General features: G+C 36.6%; 1 protein-coding gene and 1 pseudogene across 1 annotated transcript in view; both read left to right on the top strand.

The window, feature by feature from the left end:
- Positions 1-13,284, top strand: part of LOC138328443 (uncharacterized) — a 28,761-nt gene that overhangs the window by 3,906 nt on the left and 11,571 nt on the right. The window contains 2 exon segments of the mRNA XM_069275251.1: positions 2,277-2,341; positions 3,073-3,273. Coding sequence (XP_069131352.1) covers positions 2,277-2,341; positions 3,073-3,273 — 266 coding nt within the window.
- LOC138326759 (uncharacterized) lies at positions 3,370-6,174 on the top strand (annotated as a pseudogene).

The following is a 13,284-nucleotide window of genomic DNA, read 5'->3' as shown; positions in this document are numbered from 1 at the left end:
TTTCGAAACAATTAAATACATGTATCAATGTATATTGTGGGACATGTTTTGACAGTTTTTGTTGTACTAAAAAACAGTCACAATAATAGGAAATTATTAAATATATAATATATATCACATAATATAATACATCTTTTAATTATGTACAGTATTTAATTTTAGGCACTTTTATTTTTCAATTATCTATTTATTTTTTATTTATCTTTCTGTTTATATTAATGAATAAGATTAAGAATTTCTAAAACAAATATTTGTTTAGGCCTACCACTTATATATCATAATTAGCTACAGAATTACAATGTATTTAAAAGCAGAAAAAAAATAAAAATAATTTTTAATGTTTTTTTTAATTTTCTTTCATCATTTTATTCATTTATTTCATAGATAAAAAAATAGTTTGAAAAAAATAATTTAAAAAAAATCCGGAAATCAGCTATTTCCCGACTCCTCTGTTACTATCTCCCAAAATGGCTGCCATCATGCTTAGCTACACTGATACATTTTCAGTATTTCTACATTCATGTCGTTCTTTTGTGAGTAAATCATTGTTCATCATTATTTTAGTTGGTTTTGGAAGTGATTATTCTTGATTTTCATCATAAGCATCGTGAATAAATAGCACAATTTTCCTTGCAATATCCACCTCAGACATGCAGACGGCTTCGCTCATCAGTACCGAAGCCGAGAGACTTCATGCATGAATAAGTGCTAATTTATGTCAAAGTGAACACCTTGTTATATATAACCAAGCCATATGGATAGCTCTTTTGTCTTGCCTTAATGGGGCTGGGTTGGAAGCCCTACAGGATAGTTAACTGGCTTGGCTTTATATATGAATAGAAGACAAATGCATGTGTGATTTGGGTCGTTAAATACAGAACATCGAGTGTCGTTGGATCCTAAAAGTATGGTCGCTTGTCGCATAAGACAGACGGTCGTTTAATACAGATTAGATTATATAGCAATTTTCGCTGGGAGGAATAATTTAGGTCGTTTAAGACAGAAGGTCGCTGAATTCAGAAGGTCGCTAAGGCAATTTTGACTGTATATAAGAAATAAAGTTTGTGTTTTTACAAATCATATAAAAAAAATCATAATCGAAAACTAGCAACAGTTCACCCACTAAAACTTCAGTCTGCAACTTTAAGCACTAGTCCAATGCCCTTGACATGTGATTTTATGGCTGGACTAGTGCCAATCATTGTGATGAACTGTTCGGACTAGTGGCTCCAGAACAAATTAAGATTGGTAAATTTTATATTTACAGTGGTCAATTGCACTTTTCAACACATTTTGAATGCATTCTGTATGTGATTTTTTCAGTCCAAATAGATCATTTTGCGAGAAGCTGCGTTAGAAATATTGTAAACTGATCATGACTGAAGTGCTGAAGCAAAAAAGCTGTATGTTAATTTAGACCAGTGATTAAACAGTCGGACTAGTAAAATTTTGGGTTTAACTATAGTCCAAATGACTAGCAACAAAAAAAATAACATCACAGACATGGGGTTTCATTATCTTTCAGGAGAGGCTGTACATTGCAATTTCAGGGGGTACTTTACTATACCATCTGTATGCTATGTAATGTAATTTAGCCCAAATCAAAATCAATATATTAAAACCCCTGACAGACTGAAACTTGTTTAATATGTTAAAGAATGCTAAAATATTGGTTGGAGCTTAATTGGATTACAGAAATATTTTCTATTAGCCCATTTATCCTTAGATTTTACATTATTTCTACATGTAAATATCTCAATTAAATAATGAATGCAAGTTGATTCCAGTTTCACATTAATTTAGAAATTAGAGGGGAAACATCAAATACACTACAGACATCGTGAAAGTTGAAAAAAATGGCCGGACATTCGGACCGGCAAGGACTGTGAGTAAGCCGGACTGAACAAGATTTTACCGGACCGAACTTTAATGTGAATTTTTGAAGTAAACATACCTTCCTGCTATTAGTATCCAGGCAGCTAATTTCATGATCATCTTATGCAGTTTACATTTTTGCCAGCTTCCGCACCTGCATACTTCAGACACCATTTCTACCTACTTCTGGTACTCAATAATTGCCGGACGGTCGGTCCGGACTGCATTTTAAAATAGCCAGTCCGGCATATTTCGCGATGTCTGACACTGTGTACTGTTAGAGTTAATTCATATCTTTATAAGAATTTAGAACTTTCATAATATTGATATTTGATATTATTTGAGCTAAGCATTCCTAAGCTTTACCCTAAAATTCAAAATGATAAATGATTGTTTTGTAGAGGGACTACAGGTGATACCAACCAATGGTGCTGTGGAGGCTGCCGTGCAGCAGGCAAACCAAGAAGTGAGTTATTCATGCAGTATCAAAATAGTACACTCTACCATCTTGCATATTGTCAAGATTTTGTAATTATTAGAGCCCCGGATTGGGATGTTGGAGTCTTGTAATTATTGTTATGTCCATCAGGCGGTCATTCCATTATGATTTCTTAAATCTTCCTCTTAGATTGACTTCAATGAAAATTAATATAGGGACAGGTTTTTGAAACACAAAATAAAAGTTTGATAACACCATTCCCAAGATCATGAAACAGTCTTAAGTCTAAACCAGTTTTAAGTTTAGACTTAACCAATCACAGATGATGTTACAAAAATTAACGTCCTTATTTTGAGGAAAGTCTAGGCTGTTTCACGATCCTGGGGCCATATCATCTATATTTATGACCTGAGAGGAAGTTAGATTCCTTGTGTAAATCTATATTTAATTGAATGTTGCGGTGTAGCATAGTAATAGTCAACTACTGTGTGATAATTAGGGCAACACTTGGAAACAACCTGTGTGATGAAAGTTAACATTTCATTTATCTAAGTTAATTTAATAAATTGACATTATTTCAGATTTAAAATTTTTATGATAATATCAAATTCTATGACTTAATTTTCTTATTTCTTGATTTAAACATATTTTATTTGCTTTTTTTCGGTATTTAACTAAAAGGATTGGGCACAAGTTCTTTCAACTAATGAATAAGCCTTCTCCAAACATACATACTTATTTCTTACTGATTGTTTCAGATATTAGCAGCTGAACAAAGAGAAGATGAAGTTGAGGAGGAAATGATGACAACAGACTCTACAGACATGGCACCAGTGGAGTCTTATACAACAATCCAGCAACCAGTAGCGGAGGCAATCGTCCAACCAGAGACTTGTGTCCCTCTCGAGGAAGAAACCACTGCTGAGGAGGTCACCGCTGAGGAGGTCGCCGCTGAGGAGGTCGCCGCTGAGGAGGTCACTGCTGAGGAGGCCACACCTGTAGTGCCACAGCAGGATATAGCAGAAAATACAGACACTGTTCCAGAAACAACCAGCATGCCTGAACAAGTGGAGGAAAATGTAGAGCAAGCTGCAGAAGTCGTGGAAGAAAAGGGGGAAATGGAAGAGGACAAGAATGAAGAAGAGGAAGTAGATGATGAAGATGAGATTATAGAAGAGGGAGACATTAAGATTATTCAATTAAGCAATGAGAATGCACAGGAAGATGATGGTGATGATATTGAAGAAGAAAATGCAGAAGAGCAAGAACAGATGGATGCACAAGATATGATTGAGGAGGTTAAAACTCCCACTGCATCAGTTATAGATCCGAGTACCGGTGCAACAATAGAAACTCTGAAGTGTGACGATGGTGGTACTGTGGATGTTACCTACAACGTAGATGATGACGACGATGATGAAGGCGAGGTTGAACCACTACCTCCTCCTGATGATGATGATTTTGACGATGACGAACCAGAGGAAACACCAGAGGAAACGCCAGAGGTAGAAGAGAAAGAGCAAGAGGAAGAGGTCATGGAAGAAGAGGAGAAGGAGGAGGAGGAGGAAATGGAAGAAGAGGAACTTCCAGCAAAGAGAAGGGGACGCCCATCAAAAATAGCACAGGAGGCTGCAGCTAGTGCCATGGCATCAAGGAGGAAGCCCAATACTGCAGAAACACCTGAGGTGAAGTCTAAAAGTAAAAATGACAATGAAGAAGTGGAAACACCTGAAGTTAAACGTGGACGAGGTAGACCTGCTAAAGAAACTTCAACTACAGAAACACCAGAAGTTAAACGAGGAAGGGGAAGACCTGCAAAAATAATCAAACAGGAGGCACCTGAGGAAGAAACTCCAGAGCCTCCAAAAAGCGGTAAAAGAGGTAGACCTCCAAAAGAGAGTACAGATAGTGCTGTTACGCCTAGGGGAAGAGGGCGTCCTCCTAAAGAGGCTAAAACAGAAGAAACTCCTGAAGTCAAAACTCCAGGCAGGAGAGGAAGACCAAAAAAGAAGGAAGTAGAAGTGGTGGAAGTAGAAGATGAAGAAGAGGAGGAGGAACAAGAAGAGGAGGAGGAGCCTATTCCTACTCCAAAAGGTAGGAAAGGTAAAGAAGTGGCTACACCATCTTCAACAAGTGAACCAAAGAAAAGGGGCAGGCCTCGAAAGGAAGAGGAAGAAACTCCTAAAGCCAGGGGAAGAGGTAGGCCGAAAAAGGAACAGGTCGTTGAAATTGAAGATGAGGAACAGGAGGAGGAGGAAGAAGAAATTGAAGAAGAGGAAGAGGAGGTTGTTGAAGTAAAGAAGAAGCGTGGTCGGCCCTCAAAATCAAGTACACCAGCAAAGACTGAGTCTCCCTCAGCAGGAAAGGGGAAAGAAACCATCACAAGGGGTAAACTGGCGGAGGAAGAAGAAAGTGAAAAATCAAGACGGAAGTCCGGAAAAGGAAAACAAGCAGAGGAAGAAATGGAGGAAGAAGCCATGAAATCACCAGGAAAGAAAGGTAAAGGGAAGAAAAAAGAGGAGGAAGACAAATCAAGGAGGGCACCTGCTGCAACAGCCACAGTCACACCCACCAAAAAACGAGGAAGAGGGCCAGAGGACGAAGATCAGGAAGAAGAGAATATGCCTGAGGTTGAGACACCAGCTAAAAAACGTCCAAAAAACACAGAAAGTGTTGGAACCATGTCCGACCGCTTCAACAGAGGCAGGCAAAGTCAGTCTACCGAGAGTCAAACAAGAACCTATGGATGATGACAGACATCAAGTTAAATCAGTCAGGACAATGATTGTGAGGGAAGACCATGGAGACATCTATAATATTGACCAGATTGATGAGGATGAACCCATGGATTCATCCATTGCTGGTCCAAGTAATTCAGGAGCACCATTTATAGAAGTGGAGACAATTGAGGAGTCACCGGGAAAGAGGTCAGTTTTGACTCAAACTGATCCGAAACTAAAGAAAAAGAAGTTTGGACCTCTAGGTATGGAAATGGATATGAATGGAGAAGAAAAGCCTCCTAGGAAGAAGAAAAAGAAGGAAGATGATGTTGGTATGTTTGAAGACCTGGAGCCCAAGAGGAGGTCTGTAAGAAACACTGAGGAGGCCTTGAACTGCCCCTTCTGTGATAAAGCTTTTATCGGCCTGGTGGAAACACATTAAAGGCAAGCATAGAGATGAAACAGATTATGAAGAGGAGATGAGGAATGCTAAATGGAGGGAAAAGATTATGAAGGTATCCACACAGGGGGCAGAAGAAGATGGTGAACAATGTCAGGAATGTGGCAAAACCACCAAGAATATAAAACGTCATCAAGAACTTCACCAGCAAAACCGCATGCAGATCCCCTGCCCAATCTGTGGTAAGGTGGTTCTGAAGACTGGAATTGAGTTCCCACATGCGTACTGTGCACTCTGGACGTCGTCCATACAAGTGTCCACACTGTGATTACTCATCTGCATTCCGTGGAAATCTCAACACTCACATCAAGGGCATGCATCTCCACACAAGGCAGTATCTCTGCAACACATGTAAGGCTGCATTCAAGACACTAGGAGCTTTGATTGGTCATACCAAGCGTGTTCACGAGGGATGGAAATCGCCCAATCAGAAGATCTTTATCTGCTCTGTTTGCGAGAAGCGCTTCACAAAGAAGTATCACGTGGACAGACACATGTTGATTCATACAGGTGAGAAACCACACAAGTGTGTCGATTGTGGACGCTGTTTCAACAACAAGTCAAATCTGATGGTCCCACATCCGTCTAGGTGGCATATGAATGCTCTTCTCGCCATAACCAGCGCGACAATGTTTGCCAGTAGAGACATACACACGCAAGAAAGTTTATTGTTTGTATAACATAAAGGCAATGTCCATGTAACTGCCTGGTGAGGTGTGCACAGGCAAATCATCCCGCAAGTTTGATCTAGTATTAAGACTCGGACGATGAAATGGACGAGGATGATTCTGGATGAACAGGGAGGTGTAGCACAGTGTAATGTATGTTAACCTTTAAAAAGTTCAACCCGTATCATGTTTGTCATCTTTTAATTACACAATAGTGACTATTTCATGTAATGGACAATGATGGTGAATCAGGTATGTCGTTAAGTGAATGACTTGTTGTTAGTTTGAAATGACATGGGACATAACGTGCACTAGATTTTGATAGTCCAATATGTTCTCAACTTTTGTTTAGCCCAAGGGGAGTCCGTCTGATAACTCTACCTACCTGCAACCCGTGTGCAGAGTGTTCGTGATCAAAAAAAAAACTGAAGTTACCCCCTTTCACAGTCCTGAGTTGATTCCGCTAGGTTTTCAGAGCAACCAGTTGAAACCCGATTTTTAATATGAACTAATTACTAAGTGATAATAGTGCACTACATTGTGTAAATATAACGTACCAAGACTGTCAACAACAGTTCCTATCTGAGTCATTATTTTACTACTTAGTCAATTAATAGAATGATTTAGACTAGCTAAATGAAGTACAATGGATACGATTCGCTCTACAAACAGAGTGGGAAAAGTAAATTACCGTGTGTGTTTCGTTTTCTCAAAAATAAACAGATTAAGGCAAATGTAAGCCTGTGCTTTTGCCATACCAAAATTGGACACTGAAATCATGAAACAAGCAAAAACTGGAGTCAGAACTGACCCAAGCTAGTGGCCATTCACAAACATGTTTTAGCGCCCGTATCTTTGGTATTTTGAATTTTGTTGCAAAACAACATGTGTGCATTTGAATAGTGTGTGCTTACCGATTTTTCAATCGCATACAACCAATGATACACAGCTTTAATGTAAAGAGTAAACTCTCCTGTGTTTTAAAAAAATAGTGGTAGATTATGTTGCTTAAAACACTTGAACAATTGTGTCTCTGCATACAATTTACTTACATTATATCCTTTCAGAACTTTGTGAGCCAGCATTTTAATATATAGTTAAAATTTATCAATCATACTTTTAAACTTAATTGTGTTGCAAAATTTAAATCACGTGTTTACATTGTTGATCGAACAATTGTTTAAGAATTAGATTAACAATGTATGATTAACCTTCCTTACCTTACTGGTTTTTCCCAGGTTGAGAATTTGTAACATCAATATGAGGAAGTCCTGACCTATGTGACCGTTGCTCGGAGCGTGTATGGGGCCTACAACCACAGCAGTGTGTCAAATGATACCTGCTCGATCAATCAGTGCTGAGACATGTGACTGGACCACTGTCTACATACTGAAAAGTGTCCCAGGAGACCTAGCATTCAATTGACCAGAACATCATGACGGTGGTGAGTAATGCCATACACAGACCAGCTCATCGGTACCATTACGGGACAGTGTCAGTATGTGATTCAGCAGAGGCAGCCGATGGACTCAGTGCTGTGACTGAGCTCAGGCAGTACGTGCTCCCAATACTAACAGAGGCTGCTGAATAATTTAACATCATCCCAGCACTGACAATGGAATGGTCCTAAATAACTGATAGCGCACACACAATTATAATGTCGCTGCTTATGCAGGCAGAAATTGTCAGAATGAAAGACTAAGACATGAAATATTGATTTGTTTTATGGTTTGAGAACTTTACAATTTTATTGCCATGGGTATGAAATATTATACGTGGTTCAGGATGCGTCAATTTTGTAACCTGTGAGTATACAGTAAACTCATAGAATAATTTTGAAATTTTTTTCAAATGAGATTTATTACATAGTAAAACCCACAAAACAACACATTTTCAGTACTTAATTTTAACTATTGTCGTGTTGAAATCTAAGAAACCCTTTTTATCAAACACAAAAACAACTAGAAAATAATGATATATATTCAGTTGCTGTAGCATAACACTGTCATTAATATTTACAAAGAAATCAGCATGTTTGGGACACCATCAATTATGAGTCATTATTAGAGGGATTTGAACCAAAGAGTGTAATTAATTAATTAGATGTTTTATCAATTCAATTAAAATTCCTTATGTTGTTTATGATTTGCAACTATTTAAGTTTCACTTGCCCATATTGGCATAATGTCCAGTCGTTTACAACATGAGCTTCAGCCTGAAAATGAATGTTGGCTTCTATATAAAGTATCATGAGTTTTAATTTAGCTGTAATTTTACCATTGTTATTGTAACTGAACTATTGTGCTCATTTGTTTAAACATGTTGTTCTCTGTAGCAAATGGTGCAAGGTGATATTTTTCTACCTTTCATGTATCAAAATTTTTTTTTTTATTTGTGATTTTTACAAAAAATCTTTTTGTGTAATGATGAAAAAAAATGTTACTATTTATTAGAATTAAGAACCTCCTAAAGAAAACACTTTGGTGAATAGTGGATTTATATTTTAACACATTCACCAAAGAAATCTAAAATGAACTCATCCAATTTGTAGATTGGAAAAATCCATTTACAAAATGTACTCATAATTTCTGGGAATGAATCATGAATGATAATGTATACTGATAAGTAAAGGCCTATTAATCAAAATTACAGCAAAAAAAAATGATACCAACATTAAAACCTTCTGATCTTAAGTATTGGCAATAGGAATTGTGAATCCCATTATTTTTAATGAACAAGAAACTTCAAATTTTAGGCAACATATATCAAAATGTTTTAGGTTATAACATGACATTTTTAATTTTTCAGCAAACTAAAGTATGTTCAGTTATGTATTATTTTAAGAAGAAACCATGATTGTTGATTTGAAAACCGTTTATGTAGTATTGAGTAATTGTTTACTGTTTCTTAAGGTTATTGTCCACAAATTTTACTTGGGTTGAGTAAGTTATCTTAACATTTTAGCAATCCTTCCACAAGTGGGTTGTAAAGTAAATTCCTATGGAGCAGTTACTGTAGGTTGAAGCTTTTTCTCTGGGAACACCTGCTAATTTCTCAAAGCCAAAAGCTTATGTCATCAAATGATTAAAGCTTTTAAATATGTCAGGTAAGAGAAGTGAAGTTATTGTAAAAGAATCAGATTAAAATTCATTCCGGAATTAAAGTATTGTCTTGTTGTTGTTTGTAACTAAATAAAACTGCCAAATCCCAGCGTGAACTACCGATTGCAGGGTATAAAATAATGGTAGTATATCAGGTAATGTAGAAAGTGAAGTTTTTTGTAAAAAAGGATCTGAATAAAATTCAGATAACAGAAGTATTATTGCTGTTGTTGTTGTTTTGTAACTAAATAAAACTGCCAAATCCCAGCGTGAAACTACCTGATGGTCCGGGGTATAAGCAATGGTAGTATTATAGACTATTAGGAAGTTGAAGATGCATGTCGATCAAAATTTCATTTAGAATTCGCCAAATCATCACGAGAAATGCAGAGTACGTGTGTTTAAGCATTTTAGCTTCACCTTGTTTAAATGAATTCAATATCTGTATACAATCCCCTGTGACCACCTTGTACCCCCTGCAGAGAGGTGTCCGACTGGTAGTACACACGTGCCAGGCGACAGGCTTTGTAACCTGACAAGAAAAACTTTTGATGATGTTCACAGTCCTTGTGGAGCCTGCGTTATAAAATGAAGTATTACGCCTGTGAAAAAATGCTAAACTAGTAACTTTTCAGTACGATAGACCAAATACTAAAAAAAGACAACATGGATTTGTACAGGAATTTACCTGGTAATAGAGTTTAGAACTTGACTGCGTTTTTATTCCGTTCCAAAAGATTTTATTGTCAACAACAAAAGTATTTTTATTTATAAATACAAGATGGTATAATATATACACTGGGTTGGACATCATGTAGGCTAAGCCTATATTTGTCTTCATTTTTGCTGAGTTATGACGACCCTTCATGCTTATGCAAGTGTATGTTATGTTTCGTCTGATATAACTTTCTACAATACAAACATTTTGATATTACTTTCTACAATACAAGCATTTTGATATTACTTTCTACAATACAAGCATTTTGATATTACTTTCTACAATACAAGAATTTTTAAGATATATTTATAATATGAATCTGCTATAATAAATGCTTCTCTTCCGAGATTTGGGAGGAATTTTCAGTCGATAAAGCGCCGTTTTTTCAAACCAGACCTACAACGAAGACAAAGCCTGCAGATACCTTATAGCAGATAATGTCATTTGATACTCTGTGATGTGTGATGTTTTCTTCTAATATACACAACCTATACACGGTACATATTTAGGGTTAGGGTTTGATATTGATGTCATATTTAGGGTGAGATGTGATCAATTATTACTCAGGAGAGGGGGGTAATTACCGTTGTAACTGACAACCTCACAGGTAATGTATATAATTAAGGTGATCCTTCGGACCAGACTGAGAATAGCATGCTCTACAAAATATACACATGAATAGATGTTGGTCAAAAGTAATCGTACATCAAAGTACAAAAAAATTTTTTTCCTCCATTATCGATCATTGGTGCTATTTATAATCTAGTGCCACATTCTCCCTCTTTTCTTGACTAGGTCAATTTTAGATAAAATTACCAAATTGAATTGTGCGATTTGGCTAATAACACAAATATGTTACATAACATAACCGTCGTAATCACTCTTCTTCTATCCATGCAGTTGTCATTATGCTTATAGGGCCCCTGCGGTCCCATCGGCTATACGCACGGGACCCTCTAACACTCCTGGAAATAAAAAGAAAACAAAAGACGAGTAAACACAACATGTAGAAAAGGCATCTACGGTTGGAGATAGTGGTTATATTTCGACTGAAAAGTATGTCTCCTATAGTGCCTGAATATAATAATTCTCCATAGAAAATGATATTTGATTTTGTAAACATTGAATTTGAAATATTTTTGGGCCTTTTTATTTCGGTATTACTTAATACTACACTATCAGTTTAAATACGTTTTTTTTTTTTTTCCTCATTATGTAAAAAAGAAAAACAACATAATATGAGAATGTAAAATACAACCAATGACTGGCTTAATCCTTTCGTTAACTTCGAGAAAGAGAGCCGAGCAATACATTATGTGAGTTCTGTTACCAGATATACCTACAACGATAAAAGACAGCTTGGTAAAAATCACAATAGATATTTTGTCTATCATATTTCTTTAAAAATTAACTGGTTATAACTTACCACACATTCACCGTAAGAGAAATTGCTTGCCACAGTGTCGTAAAGTAAATTCGCAGACATTGGTTCCTCCAATCGAACAAAAAAGCCTGGGCACGGAGGTCTAAATTCATAGTCAACCCCGGGATGTGTGAAGACTCCTGCTGTGCGACACATGCCTCGGCTGGCTACAGCTAAAGCGATTACCGTGTGTCCACGGACTGAGACTAAACTGGTCGGTCAACGTCCCAATATTGTCTTACTGTGGTCATTTCTTGTTTACTATTTGTTTATATTCAATAAAGGCATTTTTTCAGAAATATATCGAGAAGTTCAAGTCGCATAATAATATATATCTTCGTCTTCATGTCCAGCAAGTTTTCGTTTCTTCAACAAACTCCTTAACGTGAAACATATGATTGATTTTTCAGTAAAACGTTCATATGTTTCATATTAAAATATTAATTTCAACACAAAAGACGATACATACATCATGAGAATATAGTACCAAACAGGTAGCGAGTTGTCCCTACGATTTTAAAAAAAAAGTGTGTATAACCAGAACACATCATACCATATATTTATTTTATCTACGTCTCTGTTATATTATGTCTAACGTCTCTGGAATAACTGCACTGGGGAAAATCTCACAAACACATTGTTAAACTAGAATCACAACCAGGTGTTAACTATGCAAAAGTACCGTTGCCGGCGGGGCAAAAAAACGTCCTACGAAGACAATGAGGGATCACCACATACTGATAGCAAGGGGAAAGCCCCACCTGTGGTTTGATTGGAACAGCCACAGGTACGGCTAATTAGTATATTGATGATCCATGTCACTGCAACTACTCACAGGAAAGTTTGCCCCCGGAGCAATTTTTCATTCTGTGAATTCTTTTGCAAAAAACCTCTTTTCTCTATACCTGATATACTCAGTCCATTAATTATAAACCCCTGCACCACGGACAAACGGGTAGTTCACGCTCGGGAGGATTTGGCAGGTATTTTACTTATATTTACAACAATACAATACAACAAGACAATACATCTTCAGTTTAATTTCGAAATTGAATATTATTCAGATTCGCTTTTAATACAAAACATCACTTCACTTACTCTTACATTGATATACTTAACTATTTCTTGGTATGATCCCCCGGTAATCGGTAGTCTCACGGCCACGCATTGGATTTGGCAGTTTTAATTTAGTTACAAACAAACAACAACAAGCCAACCACATTCACTTTCAGTTTTAATAACGGAAATTAATTTTTTCCTATCCATTAACTCAATCTTTTCAATAAACTTCTCCCCTCTGTTTCTTACCCTGATATTTTACATACATTTCTACGTTTATAACCCGAAAATCAAGTATATTACCACGAGCATGGGGACTTTTGGCATTTTCTTTTTAGTTTACCAACTATCATAGACTTACGACATTATGTTTAAAAAAATTAAGGTAACAATGAAGTTGTTTTCCATGTTACTTTCACATAATTACGTACTTTTCTCTTTCCATGATTTACTCAACATTATTTACACGCCGGTCAATCGTTTCCACCAGGAATTAGGTTGTTCCTCGCTGGGATTTTGTAGTTTATTTATTTACAATACAACAAACACACAATACTTCTGTTTATATTACACAGGAACAGATTTATTTTTTAAGGTGCCTTTTTACCGATATAAAACAGCTATCTTCACTCTTCTACTAGACTAGATAATACCTATTTCTCTGTACTTTAACATACGAAACTATCGGTAGTTATCAGATGGGTTGTGGCTTGTATGTTCGTAGGCTCGGCCGGTCAAAACTATACATCATCCATCAGGACCAATACTTCTCGCTGTGTATGAAATGGATTGACTTGTGTTTATTCAGATCTTACCTTAAC

The sequence above is a fragment of the Argopecten irradians genome, chromosome 7, assembly GCF_041381155.1.
Source record: "Argopecten irradians isolate NY chromosome 7, Ai_NY, whole genome shotgun sequence".
Taxonomy (NCBI): Eukaryota; Metazoa; Mollusca; class Bivalvia; order Pectinida; family Pectinidae; genus Argopecten; species Argopecten irradians.
This window is presented reverse-complemented; position numbering and strand designations above follow the sequence as displayed.